Source organism: Oncorhynchus mykiss, chromosome 12, assembly GCF_013265735.2.
Source record: "Oncorhynchus mykiss isolate Arlee chromosome 12, USDA_OmykA_1.1, whole genome shotgun sequence".
NCBI lineage: Eukaryota > Metazoa > Chordata > Actinopteri > Salmoniformes > Salmonidae > Oncorhynchus > Oncorhynchus mykiss.
Genome location: NC_048576.1, coordinates 34,983,153 through 35,009,202, shown reverse-complemented (window position 1 = coordinate 35,009,202; position 26,050 = coordinate 34,983,153). Strand labels below are relative to the sequence as shown.

The 26,050-nt window shown below is 41.4% G+C and overlaps 1 protein-coding gene across 6 annotated transcripts in view; it reads left to right on the top strand.

The window, feature by feature from the left end:
• The window catches only part of LOC110537504 (flotillin-2a), a 35,128-nt gene that overhangs the window by 5,071 nt on the left and 4,007 nt on the right, over positions 1-26,050 (top strand). For 3 of the 6 annotated variants that reach the window (XM_021623595.2, XM_021623598.2, XM_021623597.2), the window contains exons 2-7: positions 9,982-10,063; positions 19,585-19,675; positions 25,042-25,165; positions 25,377-25,495; positions 25,678-25,791; positions 25,894-26,013. In XM_021623595.2, the coding sequence (XP_021479270.1) occupies positions 9,982-10,063; positions 19,585-19,675; positions 25,042-25,165; positions 25,377-25,495; positions 25,678-25,791; positions 25,894-26,013 (650 nt within the window). Of the gene's footprint in view, positions 1-9,981; positions 10,064-18,865; positions 18,957-19,584; positions 19,676-25,041; positions 25,166-25,376; positions 25,496-25,677; positions 25,792-25,893; positions 26,014-26,050 lie in introns of those variants that run through there. The other 3 variants (XM_021623596.2, XM_036937469.1, XM_036937470.1) reach the window with 2 other exon arrangements.

The following is a 26,050-nucleotide window of genomic DNA, read 5'->3' as shown; positions in this document are numbered from 1 at the left end:
CGATCAATACAGGACTAGGATTGAATTGTACAACACCGGCTCCGACGTTCGTCGGATGTGGCAGGGCTTGAAAACTATTAGACTACAAAGGGAAGCACAGCCATGCGCTGCCCAGTGACACGAGCCTACCAGATGAGCTAAATCACTTCTATGCTCGCTTCGAGGCAAGCAACACTGAAGCATGCATGAGAGCATCAGATGTTCCGGAAGACTGTGTGATCACGCTCTCCGTAGCCGATGTGAGTAAGACATTTAAACTAGGGATGCACCGATATGACATTTTTGGCTGATATCCAATATTTTCCTTGCCAAAAACAATACCGATATTTACAATTTTAGCAGCCTTTTAACCTCTCTAGGGTATGTGGGACGCTAGCATCCCACCTGGCCAACATCCAGTGAGATTGCAGAGTGCCAAATACAGAAATACTCATAAAAATTCAGAAAACAAAACATATTTTACATAGGTTTAAAGATGAACTTCTTGTGAATCCAACCACGGTGTCAGATTTAAAATGCTTTACGGTGAAAGCATACCTTACGATTATTTGAGAACGTAGCATAGACCCTTTTTTTTTTTTTTTACTCAACACTTTTTCTTTACTGCATTGTTGTTTAATAAGGGCTTGAAGCTAAACATTTCAATAAGGTCTGCACCTATTGTGTTTGGTGCATGTGACAAATACAATTTGATAACTGTCCATTATGAACAGACCACCCACTAGTAACACTTGTGATTTTCTCTTAGAATAAAAAAGTTTAGTAAAATAGGACCTTTTTCTTCTTCTAAGAAACAAAGTCCTAGCCATAGCGCATGAATCAACCAGGCATGAAGCGAGCCAAAATGTGATGCCATGCTTTTTAAGGGGTAAATTCTCACTCCCATGGTGGCCTCTAGTATGTGGAGTCTGTCTGGCATCTGAAGTATTCTGAGGGAAGCAGAGCAGCAGCTGTGACTACAAGTCAGTCACTGAAATAATCCATCCTTCCAGGGTCCGTTTCAGCATTGGTCCTTTCCACTTTGGAGACCTGCATTAAGACGTCCATCTTGTAATATGGCCCACACCCCTCATTGCAAAATTTCAGTATGCAATGAGTGCTGAATGGTACTGGGAGTCTCTGACCAGCACGAGGGCTGGGCAATATTGCATAAAAAGTCATCTAGATTTTTTAATTGAGTGGCATTTCACCATACAATACATACGTACGTATTAGAGGTTGACCAATTAATCTGAATGGCCGATTAATTAGGGCCGATTTCAAGTTTTCATAACAATCGGAAATCAGTCATTTTGGACGCTGATTTTTGCCTATTTTTTATATTTTTTTTACACCTTTTATTTAATCTTTAACTAGGCAAGTCAGTTAAGGACACATTCTTATTTTCAATGAATGCCTTGGAACGGTGGGTTAACTGCCTTGTTCAGGGGCAGAACGACAGATTTTTACCTTGTCAGCTCGGATTCAATCTTGCAACCTTACGGTTAACTAGTCCAAAGCTCTAACCACCTGCCTCATGAGAAGCCTGCCTGTTACGCGAATGCAGTAAGAAGCCAAGGTAAGATGCTAGTTAGCATTAAACTTAATCAATCACTAGTTAACTACACATGGTTGATGATATTACTAGTTTATCTAGCGTGTCCTGCGTTGCATATCATCGATGCAGTGCGCATTTGCAAAAAAGGACTGTCGTTACTCCAACGTGTACCTAACCATGAACACCAATGCCTTTCTTAAAATCAATATGCAGTATATAATTATATAAGTATATCATTTTTAAACCTGCATATTTAACTAAAAGAAATCCAGGTTAGCAGGCAATATTAACCAGATGAAATTGTGTCACATCTCTTATGTTCATTGCACGCAGAGTCAGGGTATATGCAACAGTTTGGGCCGCCTGGCTCATTGTGAACTAATTTGCCAGAATTTTACATAATTATGACATAACATTGAAGGTTGTGCAATGTAACAATAATATTTAGACTGATGGATGCCACCCGTTAGATAAAATACGGAACGGTTCCGTATTTCACTGAAAGAATAAAGGTCTTGTTTTCGAGATGATAGATCATTAATATGGTCAAATCCAGAAACTAAGGCTCGTGCAATATGTGCCATGTAAGAAAGCTGATGTTTAAGTTCCTTGCTCAGGACATGAGAACATATGAAAGCTGGTGGTTCCTTTTAACGCGAGTCTTCAATATTCCCAGGTAAGAAGTTTTAGGTTGTAGTTATTATAGGAATATTTCTCTCTATACCATTTGCATTTCATATACTTTGGATGTTCTTATAAGCACTATAGTATTGCCAGTGTAACAGTATAGCTTCCGTCCCTCTCCTCGCCCCTACCTGGGCTCGAACCAGGAACACATCGACAACAGCCACACTCGAAGCAGCGTTACCCATTGCTCCACAAAAGCCGCAGCCCTTGCGGAGCAAGGGGTATAACTACTACAAATCTCAAAGCGAGTGACCTTTGAAACGCTATTAGCGCGCACCCCGCTAACTAGCTAGCCATTTTACATCGGTTACACCAGCCATTAGGCTGATAGGCTTGAAGTCATAAACAGCGCTGTGCTTGTGAAGAGCTGCTGGAAAAACGCACAAAAGTGCTGTTTGAATGAATGCTTACGAGCCTGCTGCTGCCTACCATCGCTCAGTCAGACTGCTCTATCAAATATCAAATCATAGACTTAATTATAACATGAAATACAAGCTTTTGGTCATTAATATGGTCGAATCCGGAAACTATCATTTCAACAACAAAACGTTTATTTCAGTGAAATATGGAACCGTTCGGTATTTTATCTAACATCCCTAAGTCTAAATATTCTTGTTACGTTGTACAACCTCATAATTATGTAAAATTCTGGCAAATTCGTTCGCAATGAGCCAGGCGGCCCAAACTGTTGCATATACCCTGACTCTGCGTGCAATGAATGCAAGAGAAGTGACACAATTTCACCTGGTTAATATTGCCTGCTAACCTGGATTTCTTTTAGCTAAATATGCAGGTTTAAAAATATATGCTTCTGTGTATTGATTTTAACAAAGGCATTGGTGGTTATGGTTAGGTACAATCGTGGAACGATTGTGCTTTTTTTCGCAAAGGCGCTTTTGTTAAATCATCCCCCAGCGTTGCATCGATTATATGCAACGCAGGACACGCTAGATAAACTAGTAATATCATCAACCATGTGTAGTTAACTAGTGATTATGATTGTTTTTTTATAAGATACGTTTTTAATGCTGGCTAGCAACTTACCTTGGCTTCTACTGCATTTGCGTAACAGGCAGGCTCCTCGTGGAGTGCAATGAGAGGCAGGTGGTTAGAGCGTTGGACTAGTTAACCGTAAGGTTGCAAGATTGAATCCCAGAGCTGACAAGGTAAAAGCTGTCGTTCTGCCCCTGAACAAGGCAGTTAACCCACCATTCCTAGGCTGTCATTGAAAATAAGAATGTGTTCTTAACTGACTTGCCTAGTTGAATAAAGGTGTAAAAAAAATCTGCAAAATCGGCGTCCAAAATGACTGATTTCCGATTGTTATGAGAACTTGAAATTGGCCATGCCGATTAATTGGTCGACCTCTAGTGTGAATACTTTCTGAAGGCACTGTAAATAGCCTCTGAGCGTGATGCCCTTGCAGATAAAATGTAATTCTGTAGGCCTAATAATAAGTTTGTTTGCAGTCAAGACAAGCCAGGGTCTCCCCCTCGTGTGTGGGGGTGTCGTGAAAGCTGGACATTTCTGGTCAACAGCCAGAAATGCTTGACGCCCTTAGATGGTACTGCTTGCTGTGAGTTTTAAACCTGTATTGCTAGTGGTTTATCAGAGCCAGAATACCTTACCTTTTTTTTTCTTTCTCTCACTCACACTATAAAAGGATTGAATCACACAAATCATGTGAGAAACAACAGCAGACATTTTTTTTGTTGAATTTTTACCCCCTTTTTCTCCCCAATTTCATGGTATCCTATTGTTAGTAGCTACCATCTTGTCTCATCGCTACAACTCCTGTACGGGCTCGGGAGAGACGAAGGTCGAAAGTCATGCATCCTCCGATACACAACCCAACCAAGCCGCACTGCTTCTTAACACAGCGTGCATTCAACCCGGAAGCCAGCCGCACCAATGTGTCGGAGGAAACACCTGGCAATCTTGGTTAGTGTGCACTACGCCTGGCCCACCACAGGAGTCGCTGGTGCGCGATGAGACAAGGATATCCCTACCTACCAAACCCGGATGACGCTAGGCCAATTGTGTGTCGCCCCACGGACCTCCCGGTTGCGGCCGGTTACGATGGAGCCTGGGCGCGAGCCCAGAGTCTCTGGTGGCACAGCTGGCGCTGCAGTGCCCTTAGCCACTGCGCCACCCGGGAGGCCCCCAAAGGCAGAAATGTTATTCATGTGACATGAAACAATGTCCTCATGATCCGCAAGGAAGCTTAGAAACTCGTGTTTAGTCAAGAAAATTCTAGGCTATTTATTATGGTGGTGGTTCATGCAACTGTAAAGTCCATGGAGAATAAGAACACCTCCTCCCAGCTGCCCACTGCACTGAAGATAGGAAACACTGTCACCACTGATAAATCCACCATAATTGAGAATTTCAATAAGCATTTTTCTACGGCTGGCCATGCTTTCCACGTGGCTACTCCTACCCCGGTCAACAGCACTGCACCCCCCACAACAATTCGCCCAAGCCTTCCCCATTTCTCCTTCTCCCAAATCTGCTCAGCTGATGTTCTGAATGAGCTGCAAAATCTGGACCCCTACAAATCAGCCGGGCTAAACAATCTGGACCCTTTCTTTCTAAAATGATCTGCCAAAATTGTTGCCACCCCTATTACTAGCCTGTTCAACCTCTCTTTCGTGTCGTCTGAGATTCCCAAAGATTGGAAAGCAGCTGCGGTCATCCCCCTCTTCAAAGGGGGTGACACTCTTGACCCAAACTGCTACAGACCTATATCTATCCTACCATGCCTTTCTAAGGTCTTCGAAAGCCAAGTCAACAAACAGATTACCGACCATTTCGAATCTCACCATACCTTCTCTGCTATGCAATCTGGTTTCAGAGCTGGTCATGGGTGCACCTCAGCCACGCTCAAGGTCCTAAATGATATCTTAACCGCCATCGATAAGAAACATTACTGTGCAGCCGTATTCATTGATCTGGCCAAGGCTTTCGACTCTGTCAATCACCACATCCTCATCGGCAGACTCGACAGCCTTGGTTTCTCAAATGATTGCCTCGCCTGGTTCACCAACTACTTCTCTGATAGAGTTCAGTGTGTCAAATCGGAGGGTCTGCTGTCCGGACCTCTGGCAGTCTCTATGGGGGTGCCACAGAGTTCAATTCTTGGACCGACTCTCTTCTCTGTATACATCAATGAGGTCGCTCTTGCTGCTGGTGAGTCTCTGATCCACCTCTACGCAGACGACACCATTCTGTATACTTCTGGCCCTTCTTTGGACACTGTGTTAACAACCCTCCAGGCAAGCTTCAATGCCATACAACTCTCCTTCCGTGGCCTCCAATTGCTCTTAAATACAAGTAAAACTAAATGCATGCTCTTCAACCGATCGCTACCTGTACCTACCCGCCTGTCCAACATTACTACTCTGGACGGCTCTGACTTAGAATACGTGGACAACTACAAATACTTAGGTGTCTGGTTAGACTGTAAACTCTCCTTCCAGACCCATATCAAACATCTCCAATCCAAAGTTAAATCTAGAATTGGCTTCCTATTTCGCAACAAAGCATCCTTCACTCATGCTGCCAAACATACCCTTGTAAAACTGACCATCCTACCAATCCTCGACTTTGGCGATGTAATTTACAAAATAGCCTCCAATACCCTACTCAACAAATTGGATGCAGTCTATCACAGTGCAATCCGTTTTGTCACCAAAGCCCCATATACTACCCACCATTGCGACCTGTACGCTCTCGTTGGCTGGCCCTCGCTTCATACTCGTCGCCAAACCCACTGGCTCCATGTCATCTACAAGACCCTGCTGGGTAAAGTTCCCCCTTATCTCAGCTCGCTGGTCACCATTGCATCTCCCACCTGTAGCACACGCTCCAGCAGGTATATCTCTCTAGTCACCCCCAAAACCAATTCTTTCTTTGGCCGCCTCTCCTTCCAGTTCTCTGCTGCCAATGACTGGAACGAACTACAAAAATCTCTGAAACTGGAAACACTTATCTCCCTCACTAGCTTTAAGCACCAACTGTCAGAGCAGCTCACAGATTACTGCACCTGTACATAGCCCACCTATAATTTAGCCCAAACAACTACCTCTTTCCCTACTGTATTTAATTTAGTTATTTTGCTCCTTTGCACCCCATTATTTTTATTTCTACTTTGCACATTCTCCCATTGCAAATCTACCATTCCAGTGTTTTACTTGCTATATTGTATTTACTTTGCCACCATGGCCTTTTTGCCTTTACCTCCCTTATCTCACCTCATTTGCTCACATCGTGTATAGACTTGTTTATACTGTATTATTGACTGTATGTTTGTTTTACTCCATGTGTAACTCTGTGTCGTTGTATGTGTCGAACTGCTTTGCTTTATCTTGGCCAGGTCGCAATTGTAAATGAGAACTTGTTCTCAACTTGCCTACCTGGTTAAATAAAGGTGAAATAAAATAAATAAATAAAAATGAATTTGAATGATTCTTTAATTTCCTCTCAGGTCTACAGTACCTTAGGCAAACTGCATTTCCTAACATTTTGGAGGGATATTGCACATGCTTGTCTGGGTAGATGAACAGACAATGTTCCTTTGGCATGAAACATTTATCTACATGACCCTTGTTGCCCTTACAGCTGACAGTCATTCTCAACACTCCTCAACTGAATTTTCTCCTTCTGAAAGGCAGCTATAATAGACTGGTGGGTTGTTGCGCAACAAACCCGAGGTGTGCACAACCGTGGAGCAAAACCCCACCAATTAACTTAGAAACAAAAGATTGACAACATTTTAAATTATATTTCCTCTACATTTTATTGAAAACCTAAATACACTGCTCAAAAAAATAAAGGGAACACTTAAACAACACAATGTAACTCTAAGTCAATCACACTTCTGTGAAATCAAACTGTCCACTTAGGAAGCAACACTGACAATAAATTTCACATGCTGTTGTGCAAATGGAATAGACAACAGGTGGAAATTATAGGCAATTAGCAAGACACCCCCAATAAAGGAGTGGTTCTGCAGGTGGTGACCACAGACCACTTCTCAGTTCCTATGCTTCCTGGCTGATGTTTTGGTCACTTTTGAATGCTGGCGGTGCTTTCACTCTAGTGGTAGCATGAGACGGAGTCTACAACCCACACAAGTGGCTCAGGTAGTGCAGCTCATCCAGGATGCCACATCAATACAGCAAACCTTGCCACAGCTTGCGTCTGTCAGTGTAGTGTCCAGAGCATGGAGGCGCTACCAGGAGACAGGCCAGTACATCAGGAGATGTGGAGGAGGCCGTAGGAGGGCAACAACCCAGCAGCAGGACCACTACCTCCGCCTTTGCAAGGAGGAGCACTGCCAGAGCCCTGCAAAATGACCTCCAGCAGGCCACAAATGTGCATGTGTCTGCTCAAACTGTCAAAAACAGACTCCATGAGGGTGGTATGAGGGCCCGACGTCCACAGGTGGGGGTTGTGCTTACAGCCCAACACCGTGCAGGACGTTTGGCATTTGCCAGAGAACACCAAGATTGGCAAATTCGCCACTGGCGCCCTGTGCTTAGCATCAAAGTAGACATCATGCAAGACTACAAATCCCTGCAAGCTCCTGCACTTTATCTCTAGCTGACACCTTTGCTGTCAGCTAGCAAGCTGGCTACCTTGACCCAAAACAAAAGATATGTTGAACAATTTCATTTACTGTTCCATAATTTATTTAAATAATATTTATGCATTTATGCTTATTTATGCAGTCAAATATTTTCAATGTTCCATGAATGCTAAGCAAATTGTTTGCAAAGAACCAAGTTACCTAGCTACCTACCTAGACAATATTGGGACACACCCTTTTCACCCAGTGGGCGGTGCTATACATCACGGTGGGCATAGATTTCAGAGCGTATATACACAGATGAAAGCAGGTTCACACTGAGCACATGTGACAGTCTGGAAACGCCGTGGAGAACGTTCTGCTGCCTGCAACATCCTCCAGCATGACCGGTTTGGCGGTGGGTCAGTCATGGTGTGGGGTGGCATTTCTTTGGGGGGCCGCACAGCCCTCCATGTGCTCGCCAGAGGTAGCCTGACTGCCATTAGGTACCGAGATGAGATCCTCAGACCCCTTGTGAGACCATATGCTGGTGTGGTTGGCCCTGGGTTCCTCCTAATGCAAGACAATACTAGACCTCGTGTGGCTGGAGTGTCAGCAGTTCCTGTAAGAGGAAGACATTGATGCTATGGACTGGCCCGCCCGTTCCCCAGACCTGAATCCAATTGAGCACATCTTGGACATGTCTCGCTCCATCCACCAACAGTTGCACCACAGACTGTCCAGGAGTTGACGGATGCTTTAGTCCAGGTCTGGGAGGAGTTCCCTCAGGAGACCATCCGCCACCTCATCAGGAGCATGCCCAGGCGTTGTAGGGAGGTCATACAGGCACGTGGAGGCCACACACACTACTGAGCGTCATTTTGACTTGTTTTAAGAACATTACATCAAAGTTGGATCAGCCTGTAGTGTGGTTTTCCACTTTAATTTTGAGTGTGACTCCAAATCCAGACCTCCATGGGTTGATAAATTTGATTTCCATTGATCATTTTTGTGTGATTTTGTTGTCAGCACATTCAACTATGTAAAGAAATATTTCATTCATTCAGATCTAGGATGTGTTATTTTAGTGTTCCCTTTATTTTTTTGAGCAGTGTACATTTGCTCAATGAGCACTTTTCTCTCAAATACATTGTTACTTGTTGGTTAGCTAGCTAGCAAATGTTATATTAGCATAGACGTGATGAGTCAAAACACCTCAAGACATGGTATCAATAAGATATGAGCTGCCTACGATTCCCCACATGGCAGCTTCCTTGTCATAGCTAGCAACTATTTGACCGTCAATCATAACAACACCGAGTTCTGCCCCGTCAATGCGCCGTGCATCGCTTTCGTGAAGTAATCTAACCTGTCGGAAGAATGGAGTGGCCAAATAATCCCCTTAATGTCATAGCTGTCTTTGTTAGTTTATTTTCTCTAGGCCTTATCATAGCCTGGGGGGCGACAACCATACCAGTAAAAACCCTTTTGATAACTGCCATTTGTTAGCACAATTGTGTTTTCCAGAACTTGATTTCTCATTTGCGTGTGCGCTAACTTTCCTGCAGTAGTGTCACCACCATCAATTGGGGTTTGTTGGTGTATGTGGAGCAAGTGTTGAAGTGTAAGTGCCAGGGGAAGTTCTTAGTGAGAGTTTCATTTGTGGTCTACAGGAGGCTTGTTGTGACTGTAAATCCAGTTAAATAACTTGTTTCTACATGAGGCCTAAAACACTCACAAATACACTGAACTAAGAGGGGAATAACACTACATACAATATGACACTGTAATAGGTTAACACTAAATTGGGTTTGTTTGTAGACATGTGGAGGGGTGGTACAGCTTTGGTTGACTTGATACCCTATGACTTTATGGTTCATTGTTATAGTACTGTAGCAAAGAATTTCAATCCCAATCTACATTCAGTTAGATTGAGTTATTGACCTATATTCCAACCACTACCACCCACTCCTCCCTGGTACCTCAGCTCTTCAAACTGGTCTGATACCATGATACTGGTCTGGTTTACTGTGGTCTAATAATAGTGTAATACTCTGATAATGATACTGCAGTGCAATGACAATGACTAGCAATGTGTTCAGTGTAAAATACAGTACTATTTCTATGGTGTTATCATCAGTGATAGTGGTTACAATGTCATATTCATGTTGTCTGTGTTGGCCAACAGGTGGTTGCTGTGGCTCCGATGGGAAGACTTATGTGGTGGGAGGCTGGTCATGGGCCTGGTGGCTCATCACAGACATCCAGAGGTAAGGAAAAGGTGTAACCCATTCACAGGATTTAGGTAGCCCACAGTTTGGAAATATACACCAATGCAATGGAGTGATTTCAGTGCCAACAAAAACTGTAATTGATTTCAATATTTCTGAATTTGTATTTAGATATGCCTATTGAATTTGAATTCAATATTTGTGGGTTTGTAATGAACAAAGTGAACCATTGAATTAATAAATTGAACTTGAATAAATATTGCATTCAGTTTTAAAATTCAATATTTATTTCAATATTGCATTCATTGTCTGCTTGAAACTAGACTTGATAAATGTTGAATTTAAATATTAAATTTAATTGTAAAACTGAATGCAATCTTTAGTTTCAAATCATAAAATACAAGTTCACTTTATGAATTCAATGATTACATTTGTGCATTACAAATTCAGAAATATTGAATTCAAGTACAGTTTCTGTTGGCACTGAAATCACTCTACACTGCCCTAACATCCAGCCATTATTTACCTCCAAAAGGCCTCCATTTGTGCCTATTGTTTGTTGGTAGACAAATGAGTATTTTTAAACCTCAACGCCATATTTAAAACTGTGCCCATTTATCCTGACATCTACACCACACATTTAAACATATTTACAAGCTACGTTAGATATTATAGTCTCTTCACCAACACAAAAGAAAATGAGTGGTTTGTGTGTGTGTGTGTGTAAACACAGCGCATCACAGCACCCACTACTCAGCTGCTCTCGAACACAACATTGCAGCTAACAACCCCTGTACACACTACAGCACAGCATTGAAATGGAAAGACAAACACTGACAGAGGTTAGGGAAGGTCAGGTGCAGTTCATTCTCACTAAATTATGTTCTCCTGCTACAGACAGATAATATTACAGTTGGCCTGTATTTAACAAATAAACATTTTATTTTCCACAGCGCATATGATAGTTGTGAAATCAAGTCGAAAAGATTAAAACATTTGCGGTGATTGTTTTTATATCTCTGAACACAACAAATCCCATTACAATTTATTTGATGCATTTTCCCTTAACTACATATACAGTATTGTTAATGTTATACATTTAATGTATTATGTGTATGTTTGTTCCCTCTTTGTTTCTGCCATGCTAACTAACCTGCCTTGCCTGGTATGTGTCTCTGTCTCTGCCCTGCCGTGTCTTGGGGATGATGTCCGAACTAGCTTCAAGCTATAAAGACAAGTTGTGAGTCCCAAACCACCCCCTCTCTCTCCTACCAACTCGCTCAGAGGGCCCTCCGTTATCACGTGTTGCTGACAACTTCGAGGGTGACTTCCAGAGTGGCGATGGGCTCAATAAACCCATCAACTGCGGGACACACTCTTGACTTGACTGATGCGATTCATGTTCCACTTTTAAATGATAAAACGAGCATGAAATTCAAATTAATAAACCTCCGTAACAGTTAAATGTTTCATTTGGGAGGTATTTCGTCTGTTAGATGTGTCAAGTCTCGAAATCAGTATAATTAGGCACACCTCTTTTGTATGAAATTCAAACATTTTGCAGTGCATGTTGGGATAGCACTTCACTCTGATGCTTGCAACCTGGCTGGCTCGGTCAAAATGGCTATCTGAAGGTCTAATTACACCCTACACCTTCAATAATTTTCACTCCCTCAGCTTTGGGACACAAATGGAGGAGGTGTGTGTAAACGTGCAAAGGGAGGGGAGGTGATTTGGGATTCAGCCAAGGGCTTTTGTCTAGTAGTTGCTAGGATACCTGCCATTAAGGCTCTAAATAAAGTGAAGTAGAGGCATGGGATGGCTCAAGTGTTTGTTGCCTGTGGTGCTCTTTTACAGTTGTTTTCACACTTGGTCCCTTTCAGACAACTTGTGCTATATTTGGATATTGATTAGTGATTGTCAAGGATGCACGAAGTTAGTTCCGATTTTATTTATTTTTTGCATTGTGATCTATAAGCTAAGAGTTTCAAACTTTATTCGATTGTGGGGTTTGGATAGTGTGAAGCACTAAAAAGATAAGACTAAATCATTGTACTCAAGTCGCTTTGGATAAGAGCGTCTGCTAAATGACTAAAATGTAAAAATATGTTAACAATAATATTTACTTATAGCAGAAGAATAACTGCAGATTAAATAATGCTGTAATTGAAAATTGTACACCCAATGAGAATATATTTGAGAATCACAAAAATCAATTATTGCTCTTAGAGGCAAGCTGCCTAAGCTTTAAGAACTAGAATTGATTTTAGTTGTGATTCTCATCAAATATGTTTTCTCATTGGGTGTACAATTTTCAATTGCAGTATTTCATCTGCAGTTATTCTTCTGCTATTTATTGTTAAATATTATTGTTAACATATTTACATGTTAATAGTATTTTACATTTTAGTCATCTAGCAGACGCTCTTACCCAAAGCGACTTGATTAGAATAATTTTGTCTATCTTTTAACTAAATGCAATCTATTAGCTTCCAAAATGTAAGTAGGTACAATGCCTTGAGAAAGTATTCATACCACTTGATTTATTCCACATTTTGTTGTTACAGCCTGAATTCAAAATAGATTAAACAAATTCACCTCATCTACACACAACACCCCATAATGACAAAGTGAAAACATCAGTCAATAAAAGTCAATACTTTGTAGAAGCACCTTTGGCAGCGATTACTGCTTTGAGTATCTCTGGGTAAGTCTCTAAGAGCTTTCCACACCTTGCAATAGCCACAGTTGCCTACATTCATCATAATGTACAGTTGAAGTCAAAGTTTACATACACTTAGGTTGGCGTCATTAAAACTAGTTTTTCAACCACTCCACAAATTTCTTGTTAACAAACTAGTTTTGGCAAGTCTGTTAGGACATCTACTTTGTGCATGACACAAGTCATTTTTCAAACAATTTTTTACAGACAGTGAATAATCTCTCACATTTCCAGTGGGTCAGAAGTTTACATGCACTAAGTTGACTGTGCCTTTTAAACAGCTTGGAAAATTCCAGGAAATGATGTCATGGTTTTAGAAGCTTCAAGCTTCATTTGAGTCAATTGGAGGTGTGGCTGTTTTTCAAGGCCTACCTTCAAACTCAGTGCCTCTTTGCTTGACATCATGGGAAAATCAAAAGAAATCAGCCAAGACCTCAAATAATTGTAGACCTCCACAAGTCTGATTCATTCAGGCAATTTCCAAATGACTGAAAGTACCACGTTCATCTGTACAAAGAATAGTATGCAAGTATAAACACCATGGTACCACGCAGCCGTCATACCGCTCAGGAAGGAGATGCGTTCTGTCTGCTAGAAATTAACGTACTTTGGTGCGAAAAGTGCAAATCAACCTCAGAACAACAGCAAAGGACCTTGTGAAGATGCTGGAGGAAACGGGTACCAAAGTATCTATATCCACAGTAAAACGAGTCCTATATCGACATAACCTGAAAGGCTGCTCATCAAGGAAGAAGCCACTGCTCTAAAACTGCCATAAAAAAAGCCAGACTACGGTTTGCAACTGCACATGGGGACAAAGATCGTACATTTTGGAGAAATGTCCTCTGGTCTGATGAAACAAAAATATAACTGTTTTGCCATAATGACCATCGTTATGTTTGGAGGAAAAAGGGGATGGCTTGCAAGCCGAAGAACACCATCTCAACCATGAAGCACGGGGGTGGCAGCATCAATTTGTGACGCCACTTTGCTGCAGGAGGGACTGGTGCACTTCACAAAATAGATGTTATCATGAGGCAGGAAAATTATGTGGATATTGAAGCAACATCTCAAGACATCAGTCAGGAAGCTAAAGCTTGGTCGCAAATGGTTCTTCCAAATGGACAATGACCCCAAGCATACTTCCAAAGTTGTGGAAAAATGACTTAAGGACAACCGTCAAGGTATTGGAGTGACCATCACATAGCCCTGACCTCAATCCTATAGAACATTTGTGGGCAGAACTGAAAAAGCGTGTGCGAGCAAGGAGGCCACAAACCTGACTCAGTTACACCAGCTCTGTCAGGAGGATTGTGTCAAAATTCACCCAACTTATTGAGGAAGCTTGTGGAAGGCTACCCAAAACGTTTGACCCAAGTTAGACAATTGAAAGGCAATGCTACCAAATACTAATTGAGTGTATGTAAACTTCTGACTCACTGGGAATGTGATAAAATCATTTTCTCTAATATTATTCTGACATTTTCACATTCTTAAAATAAAGTGGTGATCCTAACTGACCTAGGACAGAGAATTTTTACTAAGATTAAATGTCAGGAATTGTGAAAAGCTAAATGTATTTGGCTAAGGTGTATGTAAACTTCCGACTTCAACTGTGGCCTACCAGAGTAGCCATTAGTCCATTAGAGTAGCCATTAGTCCTTCATACAAGGTGACTGAAAATGTTGTGTTTTATGCAAGAAACCACTTTACAAAATAAAATGCATTATTATTCCCATACCATATATTACAGAGAATCATACAAATTATGCTACCCTTTGCGTTTTGACTACTTAGCTTATTCAAGCCTGTCTCAAAATACAAAACTACCCTTTTTAAGACAAAGCTCTTTACCTGACTCACTTTTCAAAGATGTCTAGAAATGTATATGTTTTGTGCTCTTGTAGGAAGCAATCGCTCCCCTATTGCCGACTACAAATGACCTATAACTGGGCTAATAATATGAACAAAATGTGCGCTCGTGGCTACATGCAGCTCTCGCTTTTGATCTCAAAACATGCACATCTACTTACGACCGCTAGTGCTGTAAACACAGTCCAGTTCAAAGTAAATTTCACAGATCCAAAAATGGCAATGGTCAGTTTGCATATAGGCCTACTGCAGCTCTGACTGTTTATGCTGCACCGGGCTGTGTAGAGTACAGGCTGAATAGTGTGTGTGAATTCAGTAAAATCCTACTCTGACGCGTTCTGCCTACAATAAAATCTGTTACATAGTTTGTTTCGGTATGTTGCATTGAAAGTGGCTAATATTGCGTGTCACAATTGCCACAGTAAAGTGAAACGTTGATATTGTTAATACATTAGCACCGCATATTGGCTTTGCTTGAGTTGCCCTGCCAATGCATTGTTTGGGCCATTTAAAAAATATGTATATTTTTCACAATTTGAGCTAGGCTATATGATCACCCCGGTAATAGATCCGTTGTTGTATTACTTGTGAAGCAAAGTTGAGTGAGCATGCATTTACATTTGCTTTTTTATTTTACTGGGCTGAGGGTGCCTGCATCTGATGGTCAGTCTTAGCGGAGGGAGAGCAGTAGACTGAGGGTCCGACTCTCAACATCCCTTCTCTCTCCTTTTCCTCCACTGACACTGACCAAAAAGGGACTCATTCTCCAGCTGATGGTGAATCTCGAGTCGCACCGCATTATTTCTGCCTTGTGTACAAATTGTTGTTACTCCTATGAACAGAGTGAAATATTCCTCGTTATAAAAAAGAGCCCAAGCCGCTAAAAATAACAATGCAAGCCTGTAGATACACTTCCCTACTCATTCATTACTGCTGCAGTAGTTGTTGTAGCTCTGAGTGGAAATGGAAGAACAAGAAGGGAAGAACAAGCATTTTATGGCTTATACAAAGTGTTGACAGTGCTGAGTAAGAACTTAAACATGAACTCACTCTAGTCATGTTAAAATCTTACAGTATCAACTTTGCTGTAGCTTTCTTTTATGCCTGCTACGTTACTGCAGACACGGTCATCTGAGCCATCTGGTAGGCCTATAGTGCACTTGATTTGCTCTCTGGGCCTGCAGGGAAGCCACCGTTTTCCTTTAGAAACAGAATTGGTTCAAAATGGCAACAGTTCGCCTACTCGGCACGCAGAGCAGCTGAATTGGGTGCACCTACCGCCAACAGCCCTTGACAAAAAATGTAAAATAGGAACAAGGCTTTTATCATATATATTTTTTTAAACTTTTACAGAAGTGTTCAATCTCGTGCTTCTCTCTGTGGGCTGATATTTTTGAGCTGAGCAGTAGTCTCGGCTAGTACGCGCACAGCTTAGAGGGAACATTGTGTCGGAAGCTTTCCACAGAGATGCTGGCCCAGGTTGATTCCAATGCTTCCCACAGTTATGCCAAATTGTCTGGATGTCCTTTGGGAGTTGTACCATTCTTGACACACACACAGACACACACACACACACAGGAAACTGTTGAGAGTGAAAAACCCAGCAGTGTTGCTGTTCTTGAGACAAACTGGTGCGCCTGGCACCTGCCATATCCTATTCAAAGGCACTTAAATATTTTGTCTTGCCATTCACCCTCTGAATGGCATACATACACAATCCAATTGTCTTGAGGCTTAAATCATTATTTAACCTGTCTCCTCCCCTTCATCAACACTGATTTTTAAAGTGGATTTAACAAGTGACCTCAATAAGGGATCATAGCTTTCACCTGGGTTTACCTGGTCAGTCTACGTCATGGAAAGAACAGGTTTTCTTAATGTTTGTATACTCAGTGTAGATTTGGCCTTATTTTTGTATAATTATTATCCTGCTGAAAGGTGAATTCATCACCCAGGGTCTGGTGGAAGGCAGACTGAGCAAGGTTTTCTAGTGCTTAGCTCTATTCTGTTTAGTGTGTTTGTTTGTTTTTTCAGGATAAAAAAAGTGTCTTTAAGGATTACAAGCATACCCATAACATGATGCAGCCACTACTATGCTTGAAAATATGGAGTGGTACTCAGTAATGTGTTGTCTTGGATTTGCCCCAAATATAACAGAACACTTTGAAACTTGTATTCAGGACAAAATGTTAATAGCTTTTCCACAGTTTTTGCAGTATTACTTTAGTGCCTTGCTTTATTTTATTTTTCTACCTATAGTTGCCCTTTGCGAGGCATTGGAAAACCTCCCTGGTCTTTGTGGTTGAATCTGTGTTTTGGCTTGCCATAACAAAGGGGTTGAATAATTATTTACTCAACATTTCATCTTTTCATTTTTAATAATTCGTTTTTTAAAAATCAAAACACAATTCCACTTTGACGTTATGGGGTATTGTGTAACAATGTCAATTTAGTCCATTTTAAATTCAGGCTAACACAGCAATATTTTTTTTTAAAGTTAAGGGGTGCGAGTACTTTCTGAAGGCACTGTATATCTAGCTGTCTGATAACACTTCTTGATAGAATGGCTTGTCCTGCACTTTGTTAAAACCCAGAGTGCATTAAGTGAATGTTGGAAAAAGTTGTGGGTTCCTTTTCTAAACATAGCAGTGTTGATGCAAAGAGGACTTGGACCACAAAATAGGTTAATTGAATTGGCAAAAGAGTTGAGGCCTCATTCAAGGGCAGTGTGAATACAAAGAGGACTGAGTTCTTTTGTTTTTTGGGGGGGGGGTTTCCCCCAGAGTTCACTTCAAAAATACTGAGATCGGTTCTTTTGAAGAGGACTATATGTGAAAACACCCTAAGAAAGAAGATATCCTAATCTAGCCTGGTCCCTGATCTGTTTGTTCTGTTTGGCATGCCAACAATGACCATAGAAGTTGGCTTTACAGCACACACCGATTTCCAGCCTCTAGTTGGACCTCACATATTTCCCATCGATGGTACTAATATATTTTTAACACCTTTCCTATAATTTTGGATGATTTAAATATGAGAAAGGACATCCACGTATAGTTTTTCTCTGGTGCAGCGTTTTTATTTTTTTTCCATCCCCACCTGCATTTAGCTGTTACCAGCTGGAGAATGGGCCGGGCCCTGAAGGGGGTAACCATAGCTCCCAGCCTCTTCCCGTTTAGTGATGCAGCAATCTTATTAGTGTCTCTGGCCCAATGAGACTTTGATCCCTTTCTCCCATAACACAGACAGAGAAGGAGTCAGAGGCCTGGGGAAGTGATGCTGCAGCCAGCCCCTGCCCTGACTCGGTCTCTCTCAGACATGGACACTGAAGCTGAAAGACTGCTAACCTTAACCCTTGTTGATGTGGAGCTTCTGAGGACTCAGCCAGCTTCTAAATGCACTTTAGCTCTGTCAGTCAGTGGATCTAACATTGATTTGATGTTAGTGTTCTTAGCCATGTTGTAGACATAGTGTGTGTGTGAGAGCAGTGAAACTCATTTTGGGCTGAATATTCACATTGTATTATTATTACTACTCAATCAATTGCTTGGTTGTCAATACTCTCTAGACCAGGGGTTCTTAAACCTTTTCAGCTTGAGATCCAAATGAGAGATTAACGGTCCTCCAACGACCCAAATTAAGAAGAATTAGTGTGTGATTTTATATATGTATTCTCATAACTCACATGCCCAGGACCCACTTTGGGTCCCGACCCATAGTTTAAGAAACCCTGCTCTAGACTTGTTTAGCGAGCCTCAACAAAGCAGTAGAGATTGTCATTAGGGACTTGCATTTTTGAGTAATCTCTTGTGCCTTAATCTCAGATGTGGTTTTAAGAATGCTGCTGTGTTGACCAATCCTTCCCCGTGACTCCTGCCCTTTGTCCTAGTTGTTTCTGTCTGTTGTGTTGTGGAGAGAACTGACTGGCTGTGCAGTGTTCATGCTTGTAATGTAAACACTAGCATTATTAGATCATTGATAGACTGGAAAAGCCTTTGGTTCCATCTGAAGCTCTCTGACTGGTGTTCAGGTTACACAATGGTTCCTTTTTTGCTGTAGAGTCTGGTCTATGGCGTAGGCCCAGACTAGAGCTACCGATGCCACTTCCTCCAAGAGTATCTTCTCGTTCTAATCCCTCCCCTCTCACCCCTGACCCTACTCTACTGACATCCCTAACAGCTACTGTAAGCATATACTACACTCACTGTCCTGCCTCTCCTATTCCTACAACTCTATCACCTGCCTAGGATGTCTCTGGAGATAATGACCATCCTCTGTCGCTGTGAGAATATCGAAACCTTGGAGGGTGTCCCCCTGGATGTGACAGGGGTGGCTCAGGTAATTCTTCAGACAGCCACGAATAGACTACAAAGACCAGAAAGAAAGACAGTCGGGCACGGAGTGACTGGTCAAGAACCAAACAAAACGTCAATGGCAAACAAACGTGTGGACTAACTGGCTAACTACTGTCTCTCTCCGTTTTTCCTTCTTTCTCCATGTCATGTTGTTCTCTCCCTTTGCACTGAAAGGGAGAGAGAGTCAGCGGTCTGTCATTAACCTGTTCTATGGGCTTTGCTACACAGCTAACCTCTGTGTTCGTTAACTCACTCCTATGGGCTTTGGCAACAAGGTCCCCATAATGAATGCTCTGAGAAAGGGATGTACAGAAGGGTCCCACCATTGCTAGCTATTACACTGTTGATTAACAAGTTAACATGACTTGATATTTATTTCAATATGGTGATTCAATTCACATCACAACTACATTTGAGAATCCAATGATATTTTGAGCTCTGGGGAAAAAAGCATTCTATTACATCCTGTTGTCACATCCCTGGAGGAGTCCTTTGAGTGAATGTTAATATTTTATTTCCTTCACTTTTTGTGTTTTTACTCCCCTTATATTAATTTGCTATCACTTCCCTCCAGAACATGCCTATTTTTATTTTTTCCACATTCTCCACAGGATAACCCTTGAGATTATGACCCTGCAGCCCAAGTGTGAGGATGTAGAGACAGCGGAGGGTGTAGCTATTACTGTCACTGGGGTGGCACAGGTAAAGCACCTACCTACTGTACCACACCTACCTTCTGAGAATGGACTGGAATGCCTCTTTCAGCTCAAGGCGGGTTGGGTTCAGCCTCCATACATCTTTACATTTTAGTCATTTAGCAGAAGTTCTTATCCAGTGCAACTTACTGGAGCAATGAGGATTAAGTGTCTTGTTTGAGCACATTGACAGATTTTTCACCTAGTCTGCTCAGGGATTCGAACCAGTGACCTTTCAGTTACTGGCCTAACTCTTAACTGCCAGGCTACCTGCCGTCCCCAAGGGGAATTGGTGCCATGGCCGTGACGGAGGGTCAATCATTCTCCTGATAGAAGTTATGACAGAAGAAATACCTTCATCAATTATTAACATTTCATTTTTATAAAATTACTGCAATATCCATGGTTTCAAACTTGTGGAAGTATATTGTACAAGTCTATATATAACATTTTTTAAAAACCTAATTGACTATACAACTAGAAATATATGTAAAGTCAACAACATTTTCCAAAATGGAGATGTATGGTTCTTTGTTGCAAGAGTTCAGTTATTTCAGCCCTGTTTACTTTACACTAAACAAGAAAGCCTGTGTAAACCGATATGGTGGAATGTAAGAAATGTGTCCGTGGTCAAGTGTAATGGAGTGAACACCATACTTCATGTAGTCTCTCATCCCTGGCTGGATACGTCATTTTGCAAACAGGATTTGTGATAGATTTCTTTAAAAAAAAAAGGATAATCTCCTTGCTGCAAATGATTTGGCCCATGTATATTACTAATTATAAACTGGGTGGTTCAAGCCCTGAATGCTGATTGGCTGGTATATCAGACTGTATACCACGGATATGACAAAACATTTATTTTTACTGCTCTAGTTACGTTGGTAACCAGTTTATAATAGCAATAAGGCACCTCGGGTTTGTGATAAATGGCCAATGTACCATGGCTAAAGGCTGTGTCCAGGCCCTCTGTAGTGCGTCATGCATAAGAACAGCCCTTAGCCGTGGTATATTGGCCATATACTACACCTTCTCGGGCCTTATTGCTTAAATATACCCTATATATTGCTCAAGCAGGAATTATAGGGATGAATCTAATGTCCATGAATATCAGGTGGAACTAGTTGTTTGTGGAGAATTATTGACCTTCGTATCAAGGCAGAAACAGTCTAGTGATTGCTTGTAAATTTCTGCCTTTGAGTCTTCCTTGAAAGGGGTACAAGGGAGCTGAATAAAGTCTGACAAGTTTCTTTTGACTCCCAACATTTACATTATTTTGTGTTTACACTAATTTCCTTTTTGTATTGTAACCTTTTCTCTGTGCCAAAAGCCTGATTCATTGTGTTAACCCCCCTAGTGCCAATCTGCAGTGAAAGTCTGATTAACAGTCATTTTCAAAGTTATAACTAGCAAATGTTAATTCAATGTGAGTATGCAAGTTCAAGTTTCCCTGCATTTTATTTATTAATTCTCACTGGACATTTGTCTTATTTATTACTAATCTAGTATATCATGCGTAATTTATTACAACCAATTCAATTACTTCTATACTTCAGAAGTAATTTAATTTCTAAACTTCAGTAGCCACAAGTTGTGTGATGTTCCATTTTCTTACTTTCCTAGTCTGTGCAGTAGGCATGACTACAATGTGCCCACTGATGCAGAGGAAGCTTTAACGCTGCACTTCCCTAATGAGGTCTAAATGATTGGATGAGCTTAAACAAGCCTCCTGTCCTGGTTTCTATGGTAACAGGAGTTATGTGGAAGATTAGTCTTTGAAATGTGTTTTTCAATGAGACTGTCCCTGCTCAAAGTAATAGGATTGGCTCAGTACATATGTGGATATACCCACCTTCCTTTTGACCTTTAACACACCCATAAGATGTCTCTTATTTCTCATTAAATGACCTTTTACTACAATATTGAGAGCTCTAAACAGGTGTCCACATGTTTGTGAAACTGGAAGAGTGAGTTCTGTCTCTTGGCAACCTCCTAAATGGGCGGCTTCTATCTTAACCAGATAACAGGTCCCTCCCACATAAAACATAACACAACGAAAGTAGTTTCCCACTAAAGTCATTAATGTGAAATTAGGTTGTTTCAATAAGCACTGCATTCAAGAAACATTTGTATTATTTCCGATCATCAGGCTCATATTTTCTGTGTTTCTGTATTTTTTTGTTCTATTTTTTGCTTAGGTACTCTGCCCACCCTTTTTAGAGCATGCTGGAGAGACCGTGGTGTTAGCGGGGGGGAGGGGATGTAAGGGTGGCGTAGGGCACATTTGCACGGGTCCTCATCTCTGTGCTGACCTTTCCTTGGCACAGCTCCCCCTGCTGTCTCTGTCAGGTGGCCTGCTGATGCGTTGGTTGGTTGTTTGTCTGTCTATCTGTGGTCGTTTTATAATCAGTGTTTATCATGGAATGATTGCCAACTCCCCTCCAATTATACTGTGATTGCTCACAGACCATTTCTGAGTGCATGTCTCATTGGAGTCTATGTCCAGTTACATCTCTCGCCTCAGGGACCAGCTCACTCTCTTCCCTTTCAGCTGCAGCGGACAACACAACCGCCATTGATTCAAAGATTGGTTGAATAGGGCCAATCTGAGGATATTTCATCTGGTGAATCGATTTATCCTCAACTTTAGCACTACTGTTTTTTTTTATTGGTAAACCTGAAAATAAAATAAGTGATGTCCCCCACATAGCCGCTTCATAACAGGACAGTCTCACTCGGTCCTCACGAAGACCAGGGTGGAGTATTTTCCTTCGATTCCAAATGTCCTCTCCTTGTCAAAACATCAGAGGGAAACAGCGTATTATTGGAGGAGATCTTCTACTTTGTCCTCAAGTTTTCCTCGCGTCGTGATGTTTTGAGAAGGAGGCGAGCAGAGAGGAATCAAGGAAAATACTTTTGAGATTCACTCCAGATCAGTGTTTTGCGCAGGACAACATTTCCACAACATGACTAATGACTCCAGTCCTCAGTATGAATAGATGTTTCTGAGTGGAGTTTAGCCTTGAGGAGAGTAAGACCGCAAACTGTTGCCTGACGTAAGAAAAATAAGTCACTAAGAGTAAGAGATCTAGGGTAAACATCTCTTTATTTCTAACCAGCCTTGTGAATCATGGCAGGGTTGTCTTACTAAGGCCAGTCATTTAGGTGTGGTTCTGTTTGTTAATACTATCCATAACATGTTACCTGACCCTGGACGATATGATGAATTGGTAGGGAGGTAGGTAAGGGGATCGCTTATGGAAGGGTTGTGTTTTATTCCTGCAGGCCTATGTAGGGAGAATTTATAAATGAGTGGTTATAATGATGTGCTGTTTTAGAAATAGAACTGCAGAGTATGTACATATTTTGGGAAATAAAATAAGTATTATTGGCATACATGGCATTTTAAAGTAACTGTCCAGCAGCCAAATGACTGCAGTCTCTGTAATAACCTTCAAATGACCAAATAAATATTTACAATTTTTAGACACATTTTCTCCTTTCCTCCACTCCTAACTGAATTTGCTGCCAAATGAATAGAAAATTTGTCCCCATTCAAGTCTGATGGCATGACTGGTGGCCATTGCTAGTGTACCCATAGGAGAAAAGCAGGAAGTGGACTTTGGACTTCCACTGTATTTCAGCCAACAACGTTACTGTGTCTGTGCCAGCAAGCGTATGGGATAGAGCCGGTGAGAGTGTTTAGCTAAATTTGTTGACTAACATGGTTTTGGTGCACATCAATGGTGCTGTGATTTTGTTGAGTCAAAAAAACATTACAAAAAATGCATTCCATTGCATTAGCCATATCAGTTAACGTAATTTGAATGAACATTCTACATTACCATGAAAATGAATGCATCACAATACCAGGCAGCCATTGCAAGTGTACCCATGAGTTTACCAGTCAAATTGCCAGAGTTAGCAGTTCCAAGCCCATTCCATCATTTACTACAACACCTTTCTTGTTTCAGCAAGGGGCAACAAAGTTTCATTACGTTGTTTAGAGTTCATGTTATCTCAGAAACGGACTCAACCACAGGAATGCCCTGCCATCTTCAGTCGGCTGTTAGTCACAATTTTATATATATATATATATATTAGTACCAGGCAAAAGTTTGGACACACGTACTCATTCCAGGGTTTTTTTATTTTTTATTTGACTATTTTTGACATTGCAGAATAATAGTGAAGAAGTCAACTTTGAAATAACATATATGGAATCATGTAGTAACCAAAAAAGTGTTAAACTAATTCTTCAAAGTAGCAACCCTTTGCCTTGATGACAGCTTTGCACACTGGGCATTCTCTCAACCAGATTCATGAGGTAGTCACCTGGAATGCATTTCAATTAACAGGTGTGCCTTGTTAATTTGTGGAAGGAGTGAAGGAAAAGCAGCCAACAAGTGCTCAGCATATGTGGGAACTCCTTCATGACTGTTGGAAAAGCATTCCAGGTGAAGCTGGTTGAGAGAATGCCAAGAGTGTGCAAAGCTGTCATCAAGGCAAAAGGTGGCTACTTTGAAGAATCTAAAATATTAAATATATTCTGATTTGTTTAACACTTTTTAAAAGTTACTACATGATTTCATATGTGTTATGTGTTACAATGTAGAAAATAGTACAAATAAAGAACTCCGAACTTTTGACTGGTACTGTGTATATATTTTATTTTCATGATAGTCTTCATCCATAACTGTCAGTTACACGATTATATAACAGATAGAACAATGAGCCAGATATTTCACCGGATGTATAAATGTGACTCATCCGGTTGGTGTTTCCACTCACTAACAAATATGGTGATGAGAGGAAGCCCAGTGGGAGGAGATGGAATGAGATGGATTTTTGCAGAGATTCTGCAAATTTTCTCATTGATGAAACATTTATCTCCATACAGTTTTCTGTTTCCAAAACTAGAATCTGTAACAGAGTGGTCTGCGTTTTGTAGACTTTAGCCTTTGCCAAAGTCTTCAAAAAATGGAGTTGTTTAGGAGTGCAAGGGCAAATTGAGTTATTGCACACGCACACTTCACAGAGTAACGGAAGTATGAAAATAAATGCTAGAACGTGCCAATAGGATCTCACTGTGCTTTGGCCACATGAGTATAGACTATTAACTTTTAAAAGTAAGATTTTCACTGGACAGTTACTTTTTAAGAAATAACCAATAATCACTTAGCAACTTTGATGGGGGTGGGGCCACAAATCTGAACTCGTCATGAGGGCCCACTGTTTTAAAGTAAGTTTGCTTCATTCAATTCTACAGTTGCCCATCCCTGACTTAGAATAACCACCGTAGTTGTGTCTCTGAAGTGCTAACAATATCATCATGCTATCAGCTGACAATTTTGTCTATTACCCTGGCTCCAGGTGAAGGTGATGGTAGACAATGAGCTGCTGGGCTATGCCTGTGAACAGTTCCTGGGGAAATCTGTGATTGAGATAAAGAGTGTCATTCTGCAGACCCTGGAGGGTCATCTACGCTCTATCCTCGGTAGGGACCTTCTGACAGAGACACAGGCTGCTGTTCAGTACTTTTGCGTCTCTGATTACTTTATTACTATTAGGTCATGCTATGATATAGGATACTAACTATTTAACAATGTTTAACAGATATAAAAAAAATCACCAATTCAGATGAATCCATATCAGAGCATCTGTGGTTCATGACCCACCCAGATACTGACCCCAGCTCTGTGTTCCAGGTACTCTGACGGTAGAGCAGATCTACCAGGACAGAGACAGGTTTGCTGCTCTTGTGCGGGAGGTGGCAGCGCCTGATGTGGGTCGCATGGGCATCGAGATCCTCAGCTTCACCATCAAGGTAATAGACAGGGGCACAGTCAGGTCCTATTTGGGCACAGGTCTGGCCTTTTGAAATGTAAATACTCTTAGTGCAGCTTTATACACTTGTAGTTTTATATACACTCATTACAGCTATACACTCTTATAGTGACACCACTAGCCACACAATGATCGAGTGCCTCTGTGTTTTGTGCCTGTCAGGATGTGTATGATAAAGTGGAGTACCTGAGTTCCCTGGGGAAGAGTCAGACGGCCGCAGTACAGAGAGATGCCGATATTGGAGTGGCCGAGGCAGAGAGAGACGCGGGAATCAGGGTAAGAAATTAGATTCCTTTAATGCTTTGCAGGACATTGCAGCATTTACTCTGAATGTTCCCTGTCCTCCTCTTCTCACCATGTTGTCTCTGCCCTCTACAGGAAGCAGATTGTAAGAAAGAGATGATGGACGTCAAGTTCCAAGCAGACACCAAGATGGCCGATTCGAAACGAGGGCTGGAGATGCAGAAGGCTGCTTTCAATCAAGAAGTCAACACGAAGGTATCAGACATGGTCATCATTGCTCTAGATTAGGTTC